This window comes from Fundulus heteroclitus, unplaced genomic scaffold (genome assembly GCF_011125445.2).
Source record: "Fundulus heteroclitus isolate FHET01 unplaced genomic scaffold, MU-UCD_Fhet_4.1 scaffold_124, whole genome shotgun sequence".
Classification (NCBI taxonomy): Eukaryota; Metazoa; Chordata; class Actinopteri; order Cyprinodontiformes; family Fundulidae; genus Fundulus; species Fundulus heteroclitus.
This window is the reverse complement of record NW_023396536.1, coordinates 448705-473500: the sequence shown is the minus strand read 5'-3', so window position 1 is coordinate 473500 and position 24796 is coordinate 448705. Positions and strand designations below refer to the sequence as shown.

Below are 24796 nucleotides of genomic sequence, written 5' to 3'. Positions count from 1 at the left end.
TCTCTCTCCTCCTGAAGTGGCTGCTTCTCCTCTACTTTCTGAATTCTGGGAGGATGCATTTAACTGCAGCTTGACAAAAAGTAAGAAAGCTTTCTTTCTGTCTTTCTGGGGTTTAATTATTTGTATTTGGGATGGTGGTGGGGGGGTTTTGATTAGAGTGGGGGTGGGGGGGGGGCATAATTATATGGCAAATGTTTATTTATGCATGATCACCTCATCACAAGTATTTGTGTTATGGCTGCAATTTTATTTTGGTTTGGATAAGTAAATTGCTTTGAGTAGATAATTTTACACCCCACCAATATGTGTTTGTATGTATGCAGATGTTTGTATGTATGCAGATGTTCCATGTTAGGCTACAACTATTAATTAAAGTTGTCTGTGAGTTTCTTGTATTGCAGCTGATATACTATGTTTTTCTTTGAAAGGTTTAAATAAGAGGGAGTGTGTTGGAACTGAAGACATTAAAGCTCTTAAAAGCCCGTACACTGAAACTTCTCAGTTAAGAGTAAGTAACATGGTTTACAAGGCTGCATATGCAATAGCTCATGCTATTCACAATGCAGTTTGTAGGAAAAAGAATGTCACCACTCACTGTGACAAAAATATGCATATGGAGCCCAAACAGGTCAGTTTAAATAATAAAAATAAACACTGCAGCTTTCCAGTTGTAAACCAATCAATCATTTCAGTGACTATATATTTATTCTCGTTTCTTTCTTGTTTTAAAGGTCTTTACTGAACTAAAGAAAGTAAATTTTTCCCAAAATGGTTACCATGTTTCATTTGATTCCAATGGGGACCCTGTGGCTTTCTATGAGGTGGTAAACTGGCAAAAGAGTGAGAGTGGTGTCATTGACCCAGTAACAGTGGGATACTATGACGCATCACTGCCAAGGGGCCAGGAGTTTCGTATCAACAGAAACTTAACCTGGCTGGATGGTGATACACAAGTAATGAAGCCAATGCCAAACATTTATGCGGGGGTTGTAAATGGATGAGTAAAATGTGCTTTAATTTTTTTTTTTTATTGCCTCTGACTCAATAACAGGTACCAGTGTCAGTGTGCTCTGAGAGTTGTCCTCCAGGAACCCGCAAAGTGTTGCAGAAGGGAAAGCCCATCTGCTGCTATGGTTGTATTCCATGTCCTGAAGGAGAAATTAGTAATACGACAGGTAGAATAGTTTTCTTTATACTTGTTTATATTTCCAAATAATAGATTTTAACAAATGTTTCTGGTTAATTTCTAGATTCTCCCGATTGCTTTCCTTGTCCTAAAGAGTTCTGGCCAAATGCAAAGAAAGATGCTTGTGTCCTAAAACCTGTGGAATTTCTATCCTATGAAGAAATCCTTTCAATCATCCTGGTGGCTTTCTCTGTCACTGGAGCTTTTCTGGCCATCATAACAGCAGGGATTTTCTTATATTACCGGAATACTCCAATGGTCAGAGCCAACAACTCTGAGCTGAGCTTCCTGCTGCTCTTCTCTCTGGCTCTCTGTTTCCTGTGTTCGTTAACTTTCATTGGAGCACCGTCTGACTGGTCCTGCATGCTGCGACACACAGCCTTTGGCATCACCTTTGTTCTATGCATCTCCTGTGTGCTTGGGAAAACTGTTGTGGTTCTGATGGCCTTTAAAGCTACACTTCCAGGTAGTAATGCCATGAAATGGTTTGGTCCTCCACAACAAAGATTGACTGTAGTATCTTTTACATTTATTCAAGTTTTAATATGTATAGTGTGGTTGGTTGTGAGTCCTCCTTTCCCTGTGAAAAATCTAACTACATACAAGGAGAAGATCATCTTGGAATGTGCATTAGGCTCTGCTGTTGGCTTCTGGGCTGTGCTCGGCTATATCGGCCTGTTGGCCGTTTTTTGCTTTGTGTTAGCTGTTCTAGCTCGGAAACTACCTGACAATTTTAATGAAGCTAAGATGATAACTTTCAGCATGTTGATATTCTGTGCAGTCTGGATTGCCTTCATCCCAGCTTATGTCAGTTCTCCTGGGAAATTTACTGTGGCTGTGGAGATATTTGCCATTCTGGCCTCGAGCTTTGGACTGATACTGTGTATATTTGCCCCAAAGTGTTTCATCATTTTGTTTCAGCCAGAGAAGAATACCAAGAAATATTTAATGAATAAAACCTAACTGTAAAATCACCAGACAGGTGGCAGCAAAATTACAGAATAAATATTTTTTGGATGCAACAACTAAACAATTAAAACTGTTCACATTTATTTCAGAAAAGAAAATCTGCTACTTTCAACTCAATCAAATTTAGAATACTACCCTTAATGTATGCATCCACCTTTTTTCTAATTCCATTGTATTTCTTTTCAGTTTTGTTTCAAAAATAAATATTATAACATATGGTTCAAAAGTCTGTTGTGTCAAATACTGGTACGGTGTCATCAACCCAATTTCCTTGTCTTGAATATTATGATAAACAGTGTGATGATAGAATATCAATGGTCTATCTGTAGGGTTAGAATGAGTCAAAAATGACATGCCAATCCTTGTTTCATTACCTTGGCCAAGTAATGAGAAACATAGTCAGACCAACTGTGTTCACAAGCACATATTTTTCACAATTAATTCATGTTGCATTTGGCTAACTTTAAGGTGAAAACAACCTTGAAGTTGCCATCAAAAACTGGTTAATGCCTTCTAGTCATACATTTCATGACATTACAAGTGTCGTGTTGCATCTTGCATGCATCTCTCACGTGGCAAGAAAGGCATACAATATATATATATATTAAAAATCTTTTGTCAAATTGATTACTGCTGTGGTGTCTCAACAGGTCTGCCAAAAAGGTCCCTCAGACAGCTGCAGTTAATCCAGAACGCTGCTGATCACGTCCTCACTAAGACTAAGAAAGTAGAGCACATCACCCTAATTCTAAAGTCCTTACACTGACTCCCTGTATATCAGAGAATAGACTGTTAGTTTATAAATCACTGAATGGTTTAGCACCAAACTACATGACAGAGTTGTTATTAGTGTATCAACCATCCAGACGACTTAGGTTGTCTGGGTAAAGTCTACTCTTTATACCCAGAACCTGAACAAAACAACATGAAGCAGCATTTAGTTCTTATGCTCCACGTATCTAGAACAAACTCACAGAATACTGTAAAGGTGCTGAATACTTGAGTTCCTTTAAATCAAGGTTAAAATATGTTTGTTTAGAGTAGTGGTGCGTCAAGTACTCATATACGCACTGGTAAAAGTAACTCGTCGCTCTGAACTGATACCAATTTTTGGCTTTTCTCTTTTTGCTCTCGGTAAAGGGGGGAGCTTTTCCTTCGCCTTTCCTTTCCTTTCCTTGCATCTCATCTCATCTCCTTTCCCCTCTCCCTCACCCATATCTACCCTGCTTCTGCTTCTATCAATCTTCTTAGAGCTTAGAACTGCAGGCCAGAAGAGTTGTGGTGAACTTGCTGGCTGAATGGAATAGATCTTGGAGAAGTTGGAAGCTTGACTTTGGCAGAAAGACCACAAATTTGTCTGTTTGGAATCTCTGTTAAGAATATCCAGTGAGACCTTAAAGCAGGCAGAAAGTAAAAAACAGTCTGCTTGCTGAAAAACAAATGTTGTTATCAGAATTTTGGCTTTGAAAGGGTGAATATGTTAATTTTTTTCCCCTGGATACTATGTAAACAAGATGCTCTGTGACATCTGTGACTTGGAACAGAGGACATCTGAACTACCTGATAACGTTCCATCACTATATATGACTTTGGCTGCGAGGGTTATCTGCCACAGGTCACAGACCTACAATAACACACACACACACACGCTTTCCATCTACTCTGCTGCTTTCTATTTTAGCTGTAGTATCAGAAAGATCAGATCAGAGACCTTTAGTTGGCATTTAGGAAGGTAATTTGTTGAGATTAAAACATTTAAAGAAAATGTAGAGTGGAAGTTTTAATGTTAAGTCATTTTAAGATGTGATCAAAGATCACTGGTCGAGGCATGTTGTCTTTAATTAATAATCACCTGACATATAGATGTTTACAGGCCAATAAAAACACACTTACTTTCTAATATAGACACTGGAAAAATGGAGATCGGCCTGAGATTACCAGTAGCTTTGTTTGAACTAATCATTGTTCTTGTATTGGGTGGGACTCTAGATGATCTGAAAAAAGTTTCACCCAACAGAAGGATCATCAGAGCAATGCACTCTGCATGGTACTCCTCCTCTACTTGCATTCTCAATGGATGGGGATTTTGTAATTTACTACAAAATGCAAATTGTTGATCTCACATTTTTTGTCCTAAAAAACTTTACATTTTGCTATCATATATTGATCATGTATGGAATATAAATCCTTTTGAATACTGAATACATTTATATTAATGCAGTTATGTATCTGAAATTGATATGGCCTTACATTTGAGCTGTATTTCCAATTTTATCTCTCAAAAGTGCATTGGTCACAGATTTTGGACTAATGGCATTAGTTATTTTTCAACTGCAACTGTGTTTTTGTGCTTTTTTGGGGTTCTTACTCGTAGAAGCTTTAAGTATTATTAAGATAAAGTCAGCACTCACCTGATCTTGAATTTTGTAAAATGATTTCTGTTTTATTTTATGGAGATGCTGTTATTATTAGTGCTGGGCAATGATTAAAATCTTTAATCACAATAAACTGCCTAATTTGCCTGATTAATCATGATTAATCACATTGTAGGCGCAAACTCCAAGAATTAATTTAAAAGTAGTGTAAAGAGCACTTTTATTTTAATGTTCTGCTGCCATATGAACAAAAGTGTTGTAACATTTGTAGCACTTATCAGTAACACATATTTAGTGTAAAGCTCAACTTAAACATGTAAAACAAAAAATAGCAATAATGATAAATTAAAGCTTATTGCGACTGACAGGAAATTCTCTTTATGGGGGAAAAATCTACCAAAACAGGCCATTTCTGAGGTAACAGCAGGAAGCAGCATTACCATTTTGTGTTCAATACCAAAGTGTGAAGCACAAAAAAGGTTTACAGTAGCTATCCACTTCGCCATTACATTGGTTAGCTTCTCTGAGTCATTGAATAGCGTACCTCGCACGTGACGTCACCGTCTCAAGAGCAACGGCCCTTTTGCCGCTTAGGTAGGGCATACAGGTAGAGAAAGCCCGTAGCAACCAGCTATTACACGCTCAACGGAACCAGCGATACGACCGACTTTGCAGCCATTAAACTTTCCCAAGATGATGTCCCAGGCGCACGGTTTACTGGTCAAACTGTCGAAGAACACACCAACCTTCAGCTCAAACGATGGCTTGAGTGTCGAGGGCTTAAAAAGACCGGAAAACGGGCCGAGTTGATTGAACGGTAAGCTTTGTTTTTTTTTTCTGCGCGGCGGTCATGGCGTCGTCGGACGTTTTTTTTGTTTGTAATCACCGTCCAGGAATTGGTATATAGTTAATGTTTGTCTTATTTGAAATGTTTATGAGTAGGCTATCCTGGTAGCAGGGTATCATGTTAGCGCCTGCTACCATGATAGCCTATATGCTATCATGGTAGCAGGCGCTTCATTATTAACATGTCAGCCACCAAAATACTCTTACCTGTTCACTACTTGATGTCGCTGGAATTGGGTCAGGATGTTCTTCGGTTGGGCCCTTTCCTCCGACAAAATGCTTGCTACATATGTAGGCCGACCGCACCGGTGTACCCAGCGCACACATTTCTCCTTGGCACTCTTGAATTTCGGGAAAGTAATGAAGAAAACATCCTTCATATGCGGCCGATCAACGTACCTCGAGTCGCTGTTGCACGTTCCATAGCAACAATGTTTAAAAACCATGGTCTTAGATTTGGAAAAAGCAGTCGTTTTAACGAGTAAAACCTAGGCTAACGCACGTCTCTTTTACAGCGAAACAGCGGCGGACTATGCAAGTTTGCCTTACTGCGTACCACGTGATGTGACGTCATCGTGACGTTACGTTTCTAAAAATAGCTCGCTCGCGGTACGCTATTGTTTGGTGATGTCTACAGTGTGTTTGGCATTCAAGTGATATTTTAAGCTCATGGTGCTCCGGTGATAAGAAAGTTTAACTTGGCAGGGGTTACAACCACATCCGCCGACAGGGGGGGAAAAACAGGTCTGTTGTCCCGGGCCCAGGACAGAGGGGGGGGCCCAAAACTGTTTAGTAATTATCTCTCTGTCTGTTAAGTATTTTCTGGTGATGATCAGCTCTTAAGCTGATTTCAAGACAATGGTTGAAAGGGATGAATTCGAGCACTAGCGATCTTTTAACAGCAAAACCTGCACGCACATAGAATAAAGGAGTGACAACTTCTTTTCAAGTTCAAGAATTTAATAACAGAAATAAAACAAACATCAAGAGAACATCACTATGTAATGCTGTTTATCTGAATTAACACAATACTTCAATTAACAAATCCTCTCTACTAGGCTAGTGAAACTTAACTAAACTACTAAGCAAAATGAAGATAAAAAGCAGCTAAGCTAAGGAACTGTTTACATGCAAAAAAACAAAAGACAAAACAAAGTGATTGATCCTGGTTCACTGCAGATCTGATTCAAAAGCATGGAATGGAGTTAAAAACATTTGGCATGTATTTCAATCCATTCACCATGCAAAGCCCAAGTTAAACAAAACATTATTTGATGAAATAATAATTTGTTTAAGTTAAAGAACCAAAGTTCACCTTAAAGAATGTGAATTGTGGGTAAATTAGCTTAACTAATTCAGAACAACATTTGACATGTGTTTCAACCCATTCACAATGCAAAGCACAAGTTAACCAGAACAATATTTTGAGTAAATAATATTATCATAGCTCTCAACTCTCACGCATTGACCATGTGACACACGCATTTCATCAATTGCACACGCTCACATGCATTACTTTGAAAATGTCAATCTTACAATGAAAATCTCACTCTTGAAACGCACGCGTCCGGACGCTTCGCGTCATGGTGGAACCAATTTGCGGTACAATGGTTTCTGCACGTCCAGTAGTAGAGGTAACACAGCTGCAAGGACCGCCGCCGCGCAAACAAGTTTCCCTCATCCAAGGAGAAACACTTCTACGGTCCGTGTTGCGTGCGAATTAAATGGTAAGTCGTCATGTTTTATTACAAACTGTAACATGAAAGCAAAGTCCATTTAAAATAGTGACCGTCTTGAATCGACCAACAGCACCCCCCCCCCCCCCCCCCCCTCCCCCTTTGGACCGTCTTGAATCGACCAACAGCACCCCCCCCCCGACCACAATCTCACTCTCAACTGTCGTCAAAAGTTGAGAGGTATGATATTCTGAAGAATAATTTGCTCAGTAAAATCATTTAACCTTATGACGGCAATCTTATTAATGCGATCCTACCTCTGGGCGCTAGGGGGCGCTGCAGCGATTGTTGCTACCCTGGTTAAAGTCTATAGTTATCAAAATTATATTGAAAACTGGCATTAATATACCATATTGATGTGGGAATAAGGCTCATAACACCACTGAAGGATGGTGGAGCAGAACAGTTACGCTTTATGCTTTAAAACAAACTCCTTTTGAAATGTCTGAAACCGGATGTAAGCAAGGCTAATAGCAGCTTGGCTAGCGGGCGTTCGGCACTAGGAAATAAAGGCTTCAGCTTTATTTTTAGTCATAATGAGTGGGCTAGATAACGTAAACATTAATGTCCCATCAATGAATGAAACCCTTGTGGAGACAACCTTCCTGTTAAAACCATAAAATACACTCAAATGATATTAGCAGTACCATAAACGGAAGGCTAGCGTGAGCTATTTCGTTAGCCCTTGGTTGTAAGCCTCATGTGTCCAACGGTTTACAAAACATTTCCCAATAAACCTTTTAACTTCACCCTCAGCTCGCTTCCCAATCTGTTGGTGCCTCATGTGGGAGCTTTGTCCACTTTGGCCGTTCCAGGAAGGACGTAAAAGCAGGGAGAACCGTTAGTTTCTTCTTGGCAGGCTAGCGTTTAGGTCTTGAACCCTGAGCTAACCAACAGCGTGTGGAGGGAATGCTTGGGGTGTCTGCGGCCTTGCAGAAACATGCATGTGTGGTCGGGACAGATGTCCATTCAATAGTCGGATCGTTCAGCTTGTCTGGTGAGGTGAGGCATCCACCGTCTCGTGTCTTGCTTTCCTGCAACAGCTGACAACAATGAACAAAGCTGTTTTGGTGATCTGTACTTTGCAGCTGGTTTGCGCTGCAGTCAGAGTGAAACTTAGCTCTGTCTCAGTGTGTTGTTTATCCGGATTCAGTCAGGTCCTCTATTGAAACCAGCAGACGACCCTGGATCAAGCATGGCTGGTCCAGGCACCTTCCCTCAGCTGCTGGCTTGTGTGTCAGTCAGGGCCGACCAGGCCCTCATGGTCCAGGCTTTCTTTGTCTGCTCCAGAGAGAGCTGCTGTAGAGCTGAAGAGGTCTGCAGAAGTGAAGAGCTGAAGAGAGAAAGTCTGTGTCTGTGGGAGGAAGGTTTTATAGCAGCAGGACCCCTGGTGAGAGGAAGGGCCGTCCAAGATGTCAGGCTCTCATGTTGCAGCCAGAGTGGAATTCCTTTGTGACCCCCTCCATACTACAGGTTCAGAATTCAATCTGAAATCAATTATTCATCATGGCGTGATTATAGCATAACACCAGAGTTTAACATTTTATGGCACCAGGATGTTTTCATTCCAATTCTGAAAAGTGCTTGAAAATAAAAAATAAAAAGATTTTTTGTACAAGCATGTTTTTTACAATAGTCATTTTTTGCAAAATTGCATATTAAAATGCCCAAATAGGCTTTTACCCTTTCAGAAATAAAAAGATAAAATCTCGAGTTAACTATTGAAATTATGCGATTATCGCAATTAAAACTTTTAATCGTTTGACAGCACTAGTTTATATTATAGATACAGTTTCCTGGCAGGTCCAAGGGATCCTATTCATCTTCATCCCCTGCCATCCTCCACTTCACTGACTTCACATCCTCTTTTACAATTATCTTTTATAACCTGTTGATGAGGTTGAGTTAATATATTTATTGCCTGTACCTTTTTAACTATGTTCATACATTTCATTGTCACTTTGAAATGTGTTTTCTAAATGTTATGTTGTACTGTATGTAACAGCAGCAATCTTTTTGAGTAATTATGATTCTTTTTTGTTTTGTTTACATATTTTGAACACTTACATATTGCATTCCCTGACATACTTGAAAACTTTGGTCACGGGATGGCAGTGGTAAAAAGTTGTTCCTGCTTTTTCCAAAAAATCATGAAGATTACAAATCTTAAGAGGCAATCCATTATTTTGGCTACATTTAGTAAAATGGGGAAAAAATACCTTAAGTAAATTATTGATGTGATAACATAGTAAGCCAGTACCATTTAATTAGCATTCAAACACATCCTACATGTGCATGTCACAATACAGATTTTTTGGCAAAATGTACAAAATCTGTAAATTTTGTAAAAATGTTTCAAAAAGTTCTCAGAAAAAGTTTCTTAGATCTTGTGTTACAATCTGTCAGCAAGCAAACACGTATTTAATTTGAAAGTGAGACTCCTGGTACATGCATTTGGGGAATGAAGGAAGTGAAAATAGACCTGTGCCTGTACTCGCAAAGATTCTCAGATTCCTCAGAGAGCTCTTGTCTTAGCCAAAAAAATTCTACTTAGATTTATATTTAGATAGATGCTGAGAACAACTCTGAGTATGGAAATGACAGAAGTTTTCATCTTAGTGAGGAGGTATGGTTCCTGGATCATGACGCAAATACACAAACTTTGAACCGTATTGTAGCAGATCAATGTATCTTTTTCTATGTACGTATTGGGTACCATTACGTACCATCCAGGAAAGTAAGAAGCACTCTATGCAGCAATCAAAAGTGAGGAGATGACATCACACAAGTGAACTTCTAGATGATCAGTTAGGCTACTGACTTCAACATGTACAACAAATAACTTAGTTTTTTACCTCTTTTATGCATATTCTCTGTAAATTTCCCCACTTTTTATTCATGATTATTCAATATTTGTCCTACTATTTATCTATCTTCAATAAAATTATGTTACTTGAGCCGTGCCTTTAACCCGTCAGGCAGTTGAAAGTAATTAATTTCCCTCGATGGGGATGAGAAAGTTTATCTTATGTACATGTTTGTACTTGTATGCTTGATAAAGAGGCTTATGTGCTCCACCACTGTTTAGGTGGTGGATCAGCCAAACAGCTCTCTATGTTTCTACCATTTTCTCTGCTTAAGATGTCCCTACCTAAGGCCAAAAGTCCTCCTCGCTACTCCTAACATTTTTTCCCTTTAGGAGCTCTCTTAAGGCTTAAGATGCTTTGTGAATAACATTTACCGTATCACTAAGAGCTAGTTTTAGGATTCTTTGTGAATATGAGCACTGGTGTCTATGTCATTAAGAGGTTTAATCTCAGAGGTGAATCCACCCTCTCTCCAATGAACACCCAACATTATATAAATGTTGTTAAGCCTGCAACACAACAATTACATCCTGCTACAGAAGCATGAGGGATGAAAATGATCTTTACTGGTCCAAGATTCTCAGTCACTTTACTGGGGCTGATTAGAATAGTTCTCTTGGCTCGGTTTGTAAATGGTCTGAAAGAGAGGACCAAGCCTGAAGCTGCTATTAGTGTTGCTGGAGCCAGCACTGAAAGTTCATCTATTAAATGCACTTTGCTGGGTACACCTCGTTTACCTGCATTTTCAACTGATGGAGACTTTATTATAGGAGGTATTTCCTCCATTCACTACCAACCTTACACAGTGATTTATAATTACACTGCAAAGCCTGAGCCTCCAAGATGCACTGGAAGGTTAGTAGAAAGGATATGTTGAATGCAATGTTACAAGTGTGTTTTGTGTTTGCTGTAATGCTGGGGGACGGTAATCAGATATGTTTATTTTATAAATCTTTGTATTCATAAACAGAAAGATACATTAGCTTGCTGGGATTGTTGCCCTGTACATTTATTAATTTTAACAAATTTAATGTTTGACTTCTAATTAAATGACAAGGGTATTGAATTCATCTTCATCCTAAATGTAAATTCAAATCCTGTAAATTTCAATATACAAGTTTACTGTTTTATACAATATATCTAATTGAATAACATTATTTAAATATCTTTGCATAGTATACAAGTGTATTACAATATGTAATATAATAATTCCTTCAACAGCAGGTTTCATTTTGATATGTACTTGATCTTTCTTTGCTAGACCTAACGTCTTTTGATTTTATGGAGATTTGAATGATTTTTTCATAAATGTGATGATTCACTTTATTGATTTTGTTTAGCTTTAATGGCCGGGGTCTGCGCTTCTTTCGTGCAATGATATTTGCTATTGAGGAGATAAATAACAGCACAAAGCTCCTCCCTGGCATCAAACTTGGATATCGACTCTATGATTCCTGTGGCTCAGTGGCTGTAGCTGTACATACCGCATTTCAGCTGTCAAACGGTCGGGACCCTGTGTTTTACAAAGACGGTAACTGTTCACACTCTGGAATGGTGATGGCTGCAGTTGGAGACTCTGGATCCACTCCTACCATCAGTATGTCACGCATCATGGGGCCCTTCAACATACCTCAGGTAAATACTCTGAACATATAATGTGTACATTTATGCTACCTCTGCTAATATGTCTCTCTTCTTTTGTTTTTGTTTCAGGTGAGCCACTTTGCCACTTGTGCCTGCCTTTCAGACAAACAGCAATTCCCAACTTTTTTCAGAACAATTCCCAGTGACCAGTTCCAAGCTGACGCACTGGCTAAGCTTGTGAAGCACTTTGGATGGACTTGGATAGGTGCTGTCCACTCAGACTCAGACTATGGAAATAATGGCATGGCGTCTTTTGTTCAAGCAGCAATGAGAGAGGGGATCTGTGTGGAGTACATTGAATCATTCTTTAGAACCGACAGACTGAGCAAGATCCAAAGAGTTGCAGATGTCATTCGTAGGTGTGTGCAGTTTTACATTCAGTTTATTTTTTTTCAAGATAATGTTGAAGATTTTTCAATTACTGAACAAGCAGCATTTTCTTAATCACTTTTTTGTTTTAGATATTCTCAGATATGATTTTCTTTATGCTTCCCTTTTGAATTAGTTAAATTTGCTTATGTGTTACGAGATGAAGCCAACAGATTTAATTGTCTCCCCAGATCAACAGCAATGGTTGTGGTGGCGTTTACAGCTGATAGTGATTTGAAGGTCCTGTTAGAGGAGCTGGCCCGGGACCCTCCTCCTCCTCGTCAGTGGATTGGGAGTGAATCTTGGGTAACAGACACGCTCTTGATGAGCTTCAGTTTCTGCGCTGGGGCCATTGGAGTAGCGATTCCACAAGCTGTCATCCCAGGTCTGCGAGACTTCCTACTAGATCTCACTCCAGCTGAAGTGGCTGCTTCCCCACTGCTCACTGAGTTCTGGGAGGATGCATTCAACTGCAGCCTGACAAAAAGTGAGAAAGTTTAAGAATTTTTTTCTTTAAGCTAACATTTCTTTATTTACAGAAGAGTATAACAGGAAACTACTAGTGAATTTGTTTATCTTTAGTATTTCTGACTCTTGTATAAAACACCTTCTGATATTTGTTAGTCAAAATCGACTATATTCTTTTGTAGCATCTCACCAAAGCAAATTGCTGTTTACATGTATTAGTTTCTTGTTCAAAAGACACAAGATCCGTGCTTTTGTTTTATCAAACCTAATATAATAATATAAGCTGTGTGACGTTTCGTAATTTTTGTGACTGGCTGTTAAATGAACATTTTGCCCTTTTCATATTTGTACCAGTATTTTTTTTTTTCAATGGTGACATATACATAGTCAATACCTTTTTAATTGTTCTTTAAATGAAGCATTGCCACAAAAATCTTTCTGCAGAAGACAACATATTGTGTACATTTTGCAACCCTTATTTTAACAATTGTGGGGTTTTTTTTAATACTTTTTCATCGGACATGATGTTTTGTTTTAAAATTGTAAAGCTCTGACAGCAAAATACAGAGCCAAAGCAATAGTGCTGCATGTACTTATAAATGTATATAATTTAATTTTCTCAGTTTTCTTTTTTTTTATTGAAAATAACATAAGCGGCAACAAGTGTTGTGACATGAGCTACTATTTGATTATTTAGTTGGACTGAATTATCTCTGATTTATTTTTCCTTAGCTGCCAATCTAAACAACAGAGAGTGTGACGGAACTGAAGATATTAAAACCCTTAAAAGCCCATACACTGAAACATCTCAGTTAAGAATTACCAACATGATCTACCAGGCTGTTTATGCCATAGCACATGCCAGTCACAATGCAGTGTGTCATGAAAAAAATGCAACCATTCAATGTGACAAACACATCAGATTGGAGCCCAAACAGGTCAGTCCATCAATATAGAAAAAAATCCCTAAAGTTTTTACGAGCCTTTAGAAACGGTTGCTGATTTTCAACTGGTATCTTTTTTTCTACTTTGAAGGTGTTTATTGAGTTAAAGAAAGTAAACTTCTCAAAGAATGGTTATCGTGTGTCATTTGATACTAATGGGGATCCCGTGGCTTTTTATGAGTTGGTCAACTGGCAGAAGAGTGATAAAGGAGTTATTAAATTGGTAACTGTGGGTTACTATGATGCATCACGGCCCAACGGCAAGGAGTTTTATATCAACAAGAACTTAACCTGGGTGGAGGGGAGAACAGAAGTAATAAGCCTAATTACAGTATTTTAGATGAAGAAAAGTGATTAATTGTTTTGTCAAAGCAGCAAAAAATTTTAAACAATATTTTTTTACTGTGTCTATGACAGGTACCTGTGTCAGTGTGCTCTGAGAGATGTCCTGCAGGAACTCGCAAAGTGTTGCAGAAAGGAAAGCCCATCTGCTGCTATGACTGTATACCGTGTCCTGAAGGAGAGATCAGTAATACCACAGGTACAGTCAAAGTCATGTATACATATACATATATATATATATATATATATATATATATATATATATATATATATATATATATATATATATATATATATATATATACCCATCCTTAAAAATGTGCTAAGAATTCTGCTTGTATTGTTTATTTTAGATTTGCCTGATTGTTTCCCGTGTCCCAGAGAGTACTGGCCAAATGCAAAAAAGGATGCGTGTTTCCCCAAACCTATGGAGTTTCTTTCCTATAACGAAATCCTGTCAATCATCTTGGCTGCGTTCTCTGTTAGTGGGGCTTGCCTGACCATCATTGCAGCATTGGTGTTCTTTCGTCACAGAACAACTCCAATTGTGAGAGCCAACAACTCCGAGCTGAGTTTCCTGCTGCTCTTTTCTCTGACTCTGTGTTTCTTATGTTCATTAACTTTCATCGGAGCACCCTCTAAGTTGTCCTGCATGCTGCGGCACACCGCGTTTGGCATCACCTTTGTTCTCTGCATCTCCTGTGTTCTTGGGAAAACTATAGTTGTTTTAATGGCCTTTAAAGCTACAATTCCTGGTAACAATGTCATGAAATGGTTTGGTCCTCCACAGCAAAGAATGACTGTAGTGTCTCTCACATTTTTACAAGTTTTAATATGTACTGTTTGGTTGGTTGTGAGTCCTCCATTCCCAATGGAAAATCTAACCTCATACAAGGAGAAGATCATCCTGGAATGTGCATTAGGCTCTGCTGTTGGCTTCTGGGCTGTGCTCGGCTACATCGGCCTGTTGGCTGTTTTTTGCTTTGTGCTAGCTGTTCTAGCTCGGAAACTACCTGATAATTTCAATGAGGCTAAGATGATAACTTTCAGTATGTTGATATTTTGCGCAGTCTGGATCACCTTCATCCCAGCATATGTCAGCTCTCCTGGGAAATATACTGTGGCTGTGGAGATATTTGCCATTCTGGCCTCCAGTTTTGGACTGATACTGTGTATATTTGCTCCAAAATGTTTCATCCTTTTGTTTCAGCCAGATAAGAACACCAAGAACTATTTAATGAACAAAAAGTAAAACATAATACATTTTCAGAATATAAAATATAACGTACACAATAAAAATGACACTAAACCAACAACATTGCATTTAACCTAGTGACATTAATTTCTGTAATCTCAATTTATAAGAGAAATCACTCCTTGGGAACACAGAGCAAGTATAATTATCTTGTTTCCTCCTCATGCATTGGTTGTAAAATCCAAACATCTTGCAATTATTTATGTTACCTTAAGTAATTTGTGTAAATTATTTGTGGAGTGACATTTCCTTTCAAATACATGCTTTGCCAGGGTGTAAAAACAAGACTTGTGTATACATCATTGTAGAGCAATATACACACGTTTTGGTCATATATTTAGCCTAAACATACAACTTACTCAGAAGACCTTAAGCTATGGTTTGTTTACTCATGAAAAATGCATTTTTCATTTGAGTAAAAGCAAAAACCAAGTGAATGGTCTTGATCAGTCTCTGGGTTTTGCTGTACAGCTATGTTATGTAATTTTCTAATATTTCAACTGATATGTCAATACAAATGATTACATTTCTTGGATTGTGACACATTTGGGTACAGCGCCTCGCTAAAGTGTTCACATTCCTTGACTTTTTACCTAATTTGATACATTGTATGCATCAGAGAGCAAGGTAGAGGGACCTAAGGTGTGCTTTTTCAAATTTTCAGGCGTATATGGTTTTCTGAGAAGTCAACAAGTAAGGGACAAAGTTGTTGAGAAGTACAAGTCAGGGTGGGGTTTTAAATAATATCCAAATCTTTGATGCTTCTCTGGAGCACAATTAAATACATATTTAAATGGAAAGCATATGGTACTCAAAAACCTACCTGAACTTTTGGACTTACCTTCCAGCATGACAATGACCCAAAGCACACTGCTAAAGCAAAAATGAAGTGGTTTAAGAGGAAATATTGAAGTGTGTTGGAATGGCCCTGTCAAAGTCCAGAGAGATTGAAATTGACAGCGGTAGCTCTACACTGACCACAATATAAAAAAAATACATTATCAAACATGTAGCCATTTTTTGTAGCTATAATAGTGTAAACTCTAAAACAATCCATTTTAATTCTGGGTTGTAAGACAACAAAACATGAAAAATGCCAGTGGTGTGAAAACTTGTGCAAGGAAGTTTAATTCTGATTGCCCATGAGAAAACACTTTCCCTAATTCATTGTTCCTAAAATGACTTAAATGATAATTTTCCTAAACAATCCCATATCATTTTAAGAGACAAATTTGAAAGTTTCTAATCATAAAAATTACAAATTCAATTAAAAAGCACTATTATTATCTCATAACTATATTTACTAGTACACCTAAAATGTCACATGAAAATCAGATGACTCTTGATGGTTTTCCTTCCACCACTAATTCAATGATATGAAAGTGTTTCTTCTGAAACAGTAAAGCATGTACAACATTAAAACATACAACATGAAAATAGTATTTTATCTGCAGACTGGGAATTAAATAAGCACAATTTGTGATGACCCAGACCAGCTCCAGGAGGTTTACTCCAGTGAAGGGCTGGAGTTTCTGTTGTTGCATCTTTGAAAACAAAGTAATGGTCTGAGCTGAACATTAATAATGAACTGAAAACTAACTTTTGATGGCTCTGTGTTGAATTTGCTGCAACTTTGGTCATCACCACCCGCAAATTATGACAAGCGGGGCTACAATGAAAACAAAGTAATGGTCTAAGCTGAACATTAATAATGAACTGAGAGTGGTAGTGACAAGCCTGGAATCCCATTTTGACAAAATTTGCACTGAAAAACAGATTCACTGCTGCCACTAAAACTGCACCCCATTGACTGGAGATCATTAAAACGATGAGACAAATAAGAGCCAAATAAATGTACTTATGTTTGTTCTTTACTCAGTGAAAAATAGGCTCATTATGTTTAGTAAGATAGTTATACAGTGACTGCTACAGATTATTATAACTGAGGAAACCTAAATGTAGAGTCAGCAAATTTTCCCCAATGCCATTTTTAAATAACTGTGCACACACAAGACCGTCTTACTTTCTCTTCCGATTTTCGAGGAGATCACTTGAAAAAATTCTCCCAAATCCACTCTGGTCTTATTTCTTTCTACTGAGGCCTTCCTTTTCTTCTCTTAAACTTGTACGGCATTAGCTTTTTGCAATGCTCAGCCATGTTTAAAGAATAAACATGGTGTAAGTATATGTTCCTTGGACTGTGCATGTTTTCAGTTAGTGTGTTCCACCCCCTTCTAGTTGCCTTCCAGCTGCTTGTATTTCTGCTGATCATCTCACACCTGTTTGTTGTCGAGTTTGATTATTGCCCAGCATATTTAAGTTCCTGGTTTCTGTTCAGTCTTTGCTGGATCCTTAGTTAATAGACACCGTCTTTTAACCATAGTTTTCCTCAGTTGTCCCTAGTGAAGCTTTTTGTAACCTTAGCTGTAGTTCCGTCATTAAAATCACTTACCTAACTTTTGATGGCTCTGTGTCGCCTTTGCTTCAACTTTGGTCATCACCACCCGCAAATTATGACAAGCAGGGCTACAATGAAAAGCTAATACAGACGCTAACTGCTAAGCTAACTGGATACATAAACACTAGCAGTGCGCATGGACAGCCAGTAAGTGGAAACTAACAAGGAATGAGCATGTACAATGTCAGCTGAAATAGGATATACGTATGTTTACAACAGTCTCATCTGCATACATTTATAGATTTGCACCAATACATTGTTCTGGAAAATCATTCATGTAAAGGCTAAACAATGGAATTCATAATCCTGATCTCCCTGACATGTCTGTTAGAAACTTTTCCAAACTAGACCTAAAATCTCTATAACACAGTGTAGAAGGTTTGATGAATATGATGTAATGAGCCAATGTGCAAGGTGAACAATTAAATGTAGACAATTTGGATATGAAAACATCACTGACTGTATTGAATGTTTTACACCAATCTAAAAACTACAGCACCAATTAATACAATTTGTTTTATTTACAAAGCATAAACATATGTTTCACCAAGTCATCGTTACTGATTTTTATCAGCAGCATATGATGTGTACAGATATAGCTCCAAGTTAATGAGGCATTGTAAGGTGGCTGGGGGAAGAAGCAATGCACTGTAAGAGTCCCAAAATGATACAATTCTTACAGAGAGAATGAGGACATTTGTTATTCAAACTTTGGAAACAAGAGAGTCTGTAGAAACTGAATTTGACCTTGGTCAAACAGGCAGTTTCAAACCTGTTCAGGAGCTTGTCGATGGCAAGTATGAGGTATGTATTAATATATTTGACCTCATTTGCTTTGCTATAATGCAAAGCAAATGAGGTCAAATGAGGTCAAATGCTTCTATTAATCCCATCTCACATATATTTCAGTATCTTTAAAACTGTTTTTCTTTTGTATTCCAGAAGTCTCTATGGCACTGAACCTACTGTAATGACCTAAAAAATCTCAGCATGATGTTGAATGTGAGCTGTGCCTCCTGACAAGGTTGAAGATATATCAGCAAAGCACTTCTGCCACTGGGCATAATCTCCTCTCTGGGAAGCTTCACAATGGTCATCACCAAAGAAATGGACAGGGACTGATTGAATTTGGAAACTCCAGCCTTAATTCATCTCCTTCCTTAACTGCACTCAACAGAGAAACTGGCTGCATCTCATTTTATACATTAAGGAGGTTAATGTGGTATATCTGACTTTCTCTACAACCTTTCTATTCAATTAACCTTCTGCCATGTGCCACTAGTAATACACTTTGTCCCGTGAAGGAAATTGTATGGAGATAAATTCCTGCCAAAACAAAGGTTGCACACAAAAGAAAGTTTTGCACACAAAAAGATATGTTTCACACACAAAAAAAATGTTTTGCAAACTGTTCACCAACCTTGCACTCAAAATATCATTTATAAGTTTTCCTTGAGTACAAAACGGTCTGTCCTGCACAAAACGGCCTCTGCTCGAGTACGAAACAATCCCACTACCGCTGCTGTAAATTTGTGCCAAAAGTCACGTGATGCATTGAGTTGTTGTTGTTGTTCAGACTTCCCGACAGCAGGGGGCGCATCCGAAAGAAACTGAAACGTGCCGGTTTGGCTGAGGAAGAAAGACGTGATATCACAGCTAACAGCATCAGCACCCCACAGGTAACCTTCAAAACTTTCCCGGTGAAAAAGTAATAGCTCACTGATAGATCATGTAAGATTTCAGTTAAAGGCACTGTTTAGTTTTATCTCTGATCTAAAAATGCTGTGTAACGGACTTTTGAAAAATAACGTATTTAAACCATGATTTAACTCTCCTTTCAGAATTCAACGTCTTTGGAGAGACGTGTGGTGCGCAGGAACTAACATATACAACAATGTGCTGCACTCAGGAGAAGACAACAGTTTGCTTGACCTGTCAATATCAGCAGTGGCTGGGATGACCATTCACTCAGAACTGAGGGGAATCTAACACTCAGTCAGTTATGGGAGATGGGAAGCATCCAGCATGCTGTCGTAGAACCAGAAATCACACAGGTAAGAAGGATTTTTTTTTGTGCTTGCTATTATACCGTTTCTCACATTAATGGGTATATTTCAAACCAGAAAGGAATTTATCTGATCACTCCAATACAACAAAACATTGAATACATCAGAGAGGTGGCATTGAAATAGTTTTATTTGAAATGTGTTTGTTATTAAAATAATTAAGAGATTTTGGAGTCTTTTTTTCAATCCTTAGCTCCATGAATTAAATTATATTCAGTAAGTTGTAGCAACACAATTACGGCCTCTTTTTTATTCTCTATATATCTCCATCTCATATTGACTGGGACGGCAGTGGACTGCTTGATGACCCACACTGTGGGGTCACTATTCCTGAAAGTGGCAATGTGTTGATACCCGAACAACTGGTAGCACTGAGGGCAGCCATGGATGCACTGGGACATTCTGAATCACGTGGCTCAGATATATATGTTGCTACTGTCCAGTATGTCCAACACTTTACGAGTTTAATCTTATTGTAGTTACCATTGTTGCAAGAGGTTTTCAAGTAATAAAATCTATCCAGGAAAATGTAACTAAGTTAGTGTATTCACTGAATAAAAATGTAGAATTGCTGGGATTGTGATAGTAATTGTAAGGTACTGTATAAACCTTTTGAAAATGCTGAGGTTATTGGAAAAAAGGGGCACATGGGGCTGTTACTGAAACTGAGGATACAAACATTGTGGGACAATTAAACAGTCCTTTATTTTCCACATTGCACAATAAACATACCCATTGATAAAGTCTTCATTTCCAATTCTTACCAATATTAATCAATACACCTTTTCCACAAGGATTGCTTTTATTGTTGAAATTAAGACTGAAAGAACTCCATTAATTCCCCAGGTTTTTCCCAGTAAACAATCCATGTATTACCATAAAACGGGCTGCATAAAAAATAAAATAAATAAAAACTGGCTAATGAAATGGATGAAGCCAAAAACATGACTATGAAAAACAATATCTGCATGTAAGACTGTCAGGAAATTTAGAATAATCTCAAATCTGGCCTTTTTTTTCCTAACCTTTGTATTGAGCCTAAACGCCTCCACTAAGAGCTATGAAGGACATGCTGCTACAGTTACTGATCAAAGTAGTTAATATGGGAACTAAAACGGTTACATATTAAGTTATTTTTTAACAAGCCCAAATCCTCTGTCGTGTGTTTATAGATTCCATCAAATCCTGAATTGTTCAAGTCTTGGTATTCTTGTGATGGAAGTCGACCTGGGAGACTACCAGGGCTACTTTCCATTGTGAGAGTTCATGTAGTTCATGCTTCCATCCAGCCCAGAACTTTGATGGCCTTCACCTCAACAGTGGATGCTGGAAAACAGATATGTGTTATGGTTATGTCAAGGATAATACTCCTCTTAAAGAAAAAAATAAATCACCACTAGGATGAAAACAAACTTTTCAACAAAATATCTGCCCATGTGGCCAATTCCAGCTGTGGTTTTTGCAATGACCAAACCAAATGTGTTGTGCACAACACATATTTGCAATTGAGCACAGATGACCTCATTTTTACTTTGAAGAAATTAAGGAGTTAGAAAGGTAATGAGATATAATCTAGATCTGCTGCTATATGCTTTACTTGTAACATTCATATTTATGTTAGAAAACACAATTTTTAATTAATTTCCTTACCAATTTTTATATAATCAATATCCACTTGTAGCAATTATTTTAAATTCCTTAAGAATACGTTTTGCACATAAGCATACATACATTGGTTTGACAGTTTTAAGATAAATTACCAAATCCAAACACCAATTTAGGTTTACACCAATAAGAACAATAGACAGTCTTCTGGTCTGTGCTCGGCTACATTGGCTTGCTTGCTGTACTTTGCTTTGTATTAGCTGTTTTAGCTCGGAAACTACCTGATAATTTTAATGAAGCTAAGATGATAACATTTAGTATGTTGATATTCTGTGCTGTCTGGATCACCTTCATCCCAGCATATGTCAGCTCTCCAGGAAAATTTACTGTGGCTGTGGAGATATTTGCCATTCTGGCCTCTAGTTTTGGACTGATACTGTGTATATTTGCTCCAAAGTGTTTCATCCTTTTGTTTCAGCCAGAGAAGAACACCAAGAAATATTTAATGAACAAAAACTAAAACATAAACAACCATATTGCCTTTAACCTAGGGACAGTTATTCCAGAAATATCTGTATTCTCAATTTATAACAGATATCTGTATTGGGGTACAGAGTATGTATAATTCTGTTGTTTCCTCCTCATGTATTGTCAGTCTAAGGCACACCTGTGCAATAATCATGGTGTTTAATCAGCATCTTTATATGGCACACCTGTGAGGTGGGATGGATTTGCTATGTCAGCAAAGGAGAAGGGCTCACTATCACAGATTAAGACTGGTTTTGAACAATATTTGAGGGAAATGGTGATATTGTGTATGTGGAAAAAGTTTTAGATATTTGAGTTCATCTCATAAAAAATGGGAGCAAAAAAAAACAAAAGTGTTGTTTATATTTTTGTTGAGTGTATATATATATATATATATATATATATATATATATATATATATATATATATAATCACAAAACCTAAAACCAGGTGAATGGTGATGTTATAGCAGTTTCAATAATGATTATGCACTTGCTACCCAAAGCCCTTCCCCGCAAAGTGCTACTGTCATTCAGCTCAAGAAAGCTGGTGGGCTGCAGCTATGCAGTGAAACGGCAGAGAAACAGCTTGTTTCCATCAGAGGATGGGTCATATTTTGAGATATCTGTCTTGGGAAATTATAATAATATAACTAGAATCGTTCAACTTCTCAAGAAGTTGAAGAAGGCGCCCGCCTGGTGGTGCGTGTAACCGTCAAAGGCAAAGCTTTCTTAGTTCCTTGGTCGTAGGCTCTCATCGCTTGGGGATTTTAAATCAAATCTTCTGAATGAAAAGGATTTGTCTTCATCAAAACCTGCCGATCGGGAAAACTTTGTGTCTGCAGAGATGCAAACTGCGTATATCGATCTGAGACGCAGCTAATGAGCTAATTGGCGACAGCCAACAGTCAACGTTTGCCATTCATTTGCTATGGTAGTCCTAAACCACTACTGACGTAATACACTTTTTGGCCACAAGCGTCATTTTGGGGGCGTTGTTTCCACCTCTTCTCTTAGAGCCGTTTCTAATAGAAAAAAGAAAAGGCAAAAACGGTCCAAACAAAAGGTTGTAACGTTTACATTTGTAACCTCTGCCTTACATAAACACTAGAATTAAATCTTAATAAATAAAAAGTATATATAATTATTTCAGTAACTCAATTCAGTAAGTGAAATACAATATATACAGGGGTTGGACAATGAATCTGAAACACCTCTCATTTTAGTGTGGCTGGTTTCATGGCTAAATTGGACCAGCCTGGTGGAGAATCATCATTAGTTGCACATTGAACCAATAAGAGTGTGAAGGTCCAATTAGCAGGGTAAGAGCACAGTTTTGCTCAAAATATTGCAATGCACACAACATTATGAGTTCAAAGGAGGACAAATTGTTTGTGCACATCTTGCTGGATGTGTCAAAACTTTCTTCAATTGAATAAAAACAAAACTGAAGTAATAATATTTGGACCAATAGAGGAGAGATCAAAAGTTAGCACACAGCTTCAGTCGCTTCAGCTAGAAACCACTGATCAGGCCCGAAATCTGGGTGTAGTGATGGACTCAGACCTGAACCTCCAAAAGCATTTACAGACAGTGACAAGGTCTGCCTAAAAAGTGGACCAGACAGCTGCAGCTGATCCAGAACGCTGCTGCCCCCGTCCTCACCAAGACTAAAAAAGTAGAGAACATAACCCCAGTTCTAAAGTCCTTACACTGGCACCCTGTATCTCAGAGAATAGACTTTAAAATACTTCTGTTAGTTTATAAATCCCTAAATGGCTTAGCACCTAAATACATTACAGACTTGTTATCAGTGTATCAACTTTCCAGACCACTCAGGTCTTCTGGCTTCACCCTACTCTGCATACCTAGAACCAGAACTAAACAAGGAGAAGCAGCATTTAGTTCCCATGCTCCGCTTATCTGGAACAAACTTCCAGAAAACTGTAAAAATGTGGAAAGCCTGAGTTCTTTTAAATCAAGATTAAAAACACATTTGTTTAAAATTGCCTTTGACTGTTCTAGTTAAACTGTTTTACTGTTTTTAATGTTCTTTTTTGTTTCTACATTCTATCTCTACTTGCTTTTATTCTACGTTCTATCTACATGTTATTCCTACTTGCGTTTATTTTGCTATATTTTTATCATGTAAAGCACTTTGTATTGTCTCTGTACTGAATTGTGCTATATAAATAAATTTCCCTTGCCTTGCCTTGCATCTGTGACCAAGACAGCAAGTGTTTGTGATGTATCAAGAGCCACGGTGTCCAGGGTAATGTCAGCATACCACCAAGAAGGACAAACCACATCCAACAGGATTAACTGTGGACGCACGAGGAAGCTGTCTGAAAGGGATGTTCGGGTGCTAACCCGGATTGTATCCAAAAAACATAAAACCACATAACTCTACTTATAACTAACTATCTGAAATATAAACTAAAGGTCACCAATCAGTTCTAAAACATCTTTAGATGAACCCTTGTTGAGCCCTGAAGAACCAACGTACCAGATTAGCGCCTTACAAAGAGTTTACAATCATTCTGTTACATTTTATCTGAGTGTCTTTTACTCAGGTGAGCAGCAACTCGTGGTCTTGTCTTACTTATTATTTTTTTAACCTGGACACGAACATTTATCACAGGATCAGCCCAATCCAAATAAACTGAATCGTTTAACACACTTACCATAACACAGCAGCTCCCTATCACCGTTTATGACAACGAACTTCCACTTCTTCTTCTTCTTCTGTTTTAAAAGTGGTGCGCCCTTCTTCTTCTTCGTGTTTTAATGGGTGCTGACCACATCCAAAAGGATCATTACCGCACGTCTAGTGGTGCGCTCAGTTCCTCATCTTTATATTATCAGCAGCGCAACCAGCTACCGTAACACCTGTTAATGCGCACAACAGCTCTACCGTAATAACAGTCTACGCGCAACATTTTCCCCTCGGTAAAATCGGGGACATTTCCGGGGATAGCTCTAGCGGGGACAGGATGTTCAAAACGGGGACAGTGCCCGGAAATCGGGGACGTCTGGTTACTCTAGTAAAGATAGCCAGTATGGTGTTAGCTTTAGCCTAGCACGCACCCCCGTCCGCGGTTCACCGGCTTTGTTTACGTTCCGGTCGCCGGCTGAGTTG

At 38.2% G+C, this 24796-nt stretch overlaps 1 protein-coding gene and 1 long non-coding RNA gene across 2 annotated transcripts; one reads left to right on the top strand and one right to left on the bottom strand.

The window, feature by feature from the left end:
• Positions 1 to 11338: 11338 nt before the first annotated feature.
• On the top strand, positions 11339 to 15122 carry LOC118558366 (extracellular calcium-sensing receptor-like). Its single transcript, XM_036128890.1, has 7 exons — positions 11339 to 11614; positions 11693 to 11982; positions 12184 to 12479; positions 13193 to 13398; positions 13496 to 13717; positions 13822 to 13945; positions 14100 to 15122. Exons 1-7 carry the CDS (start codon positions 11354 to 11356, stop codon positions 14996 to 14998), a joined length of 2298 nt encoding a protein of 765 aa, XP_035984783.1. The 5' UTR covers positions 11339 to 11353; the 3' UTR covers positions 14999 to 15122.
• A 5186-nt stretch (positions 15123 to 20308) lies between these two features.
• Positions 20309 to 24376, bottom strand: LOC118558353. Its single transcript, XR_004928329.1, has 2 exons — positions 24342 to 24376; positions 20309 to 20851 (listed from the first exon to the last, which is right to left on the bottom strand). It is a non-coding gene; the product is annotated as an uncharacterized LOC118558353 (long non-coding RNA).
• Positions 24377 to 24796: the final 420 nt, after the last annotated feature.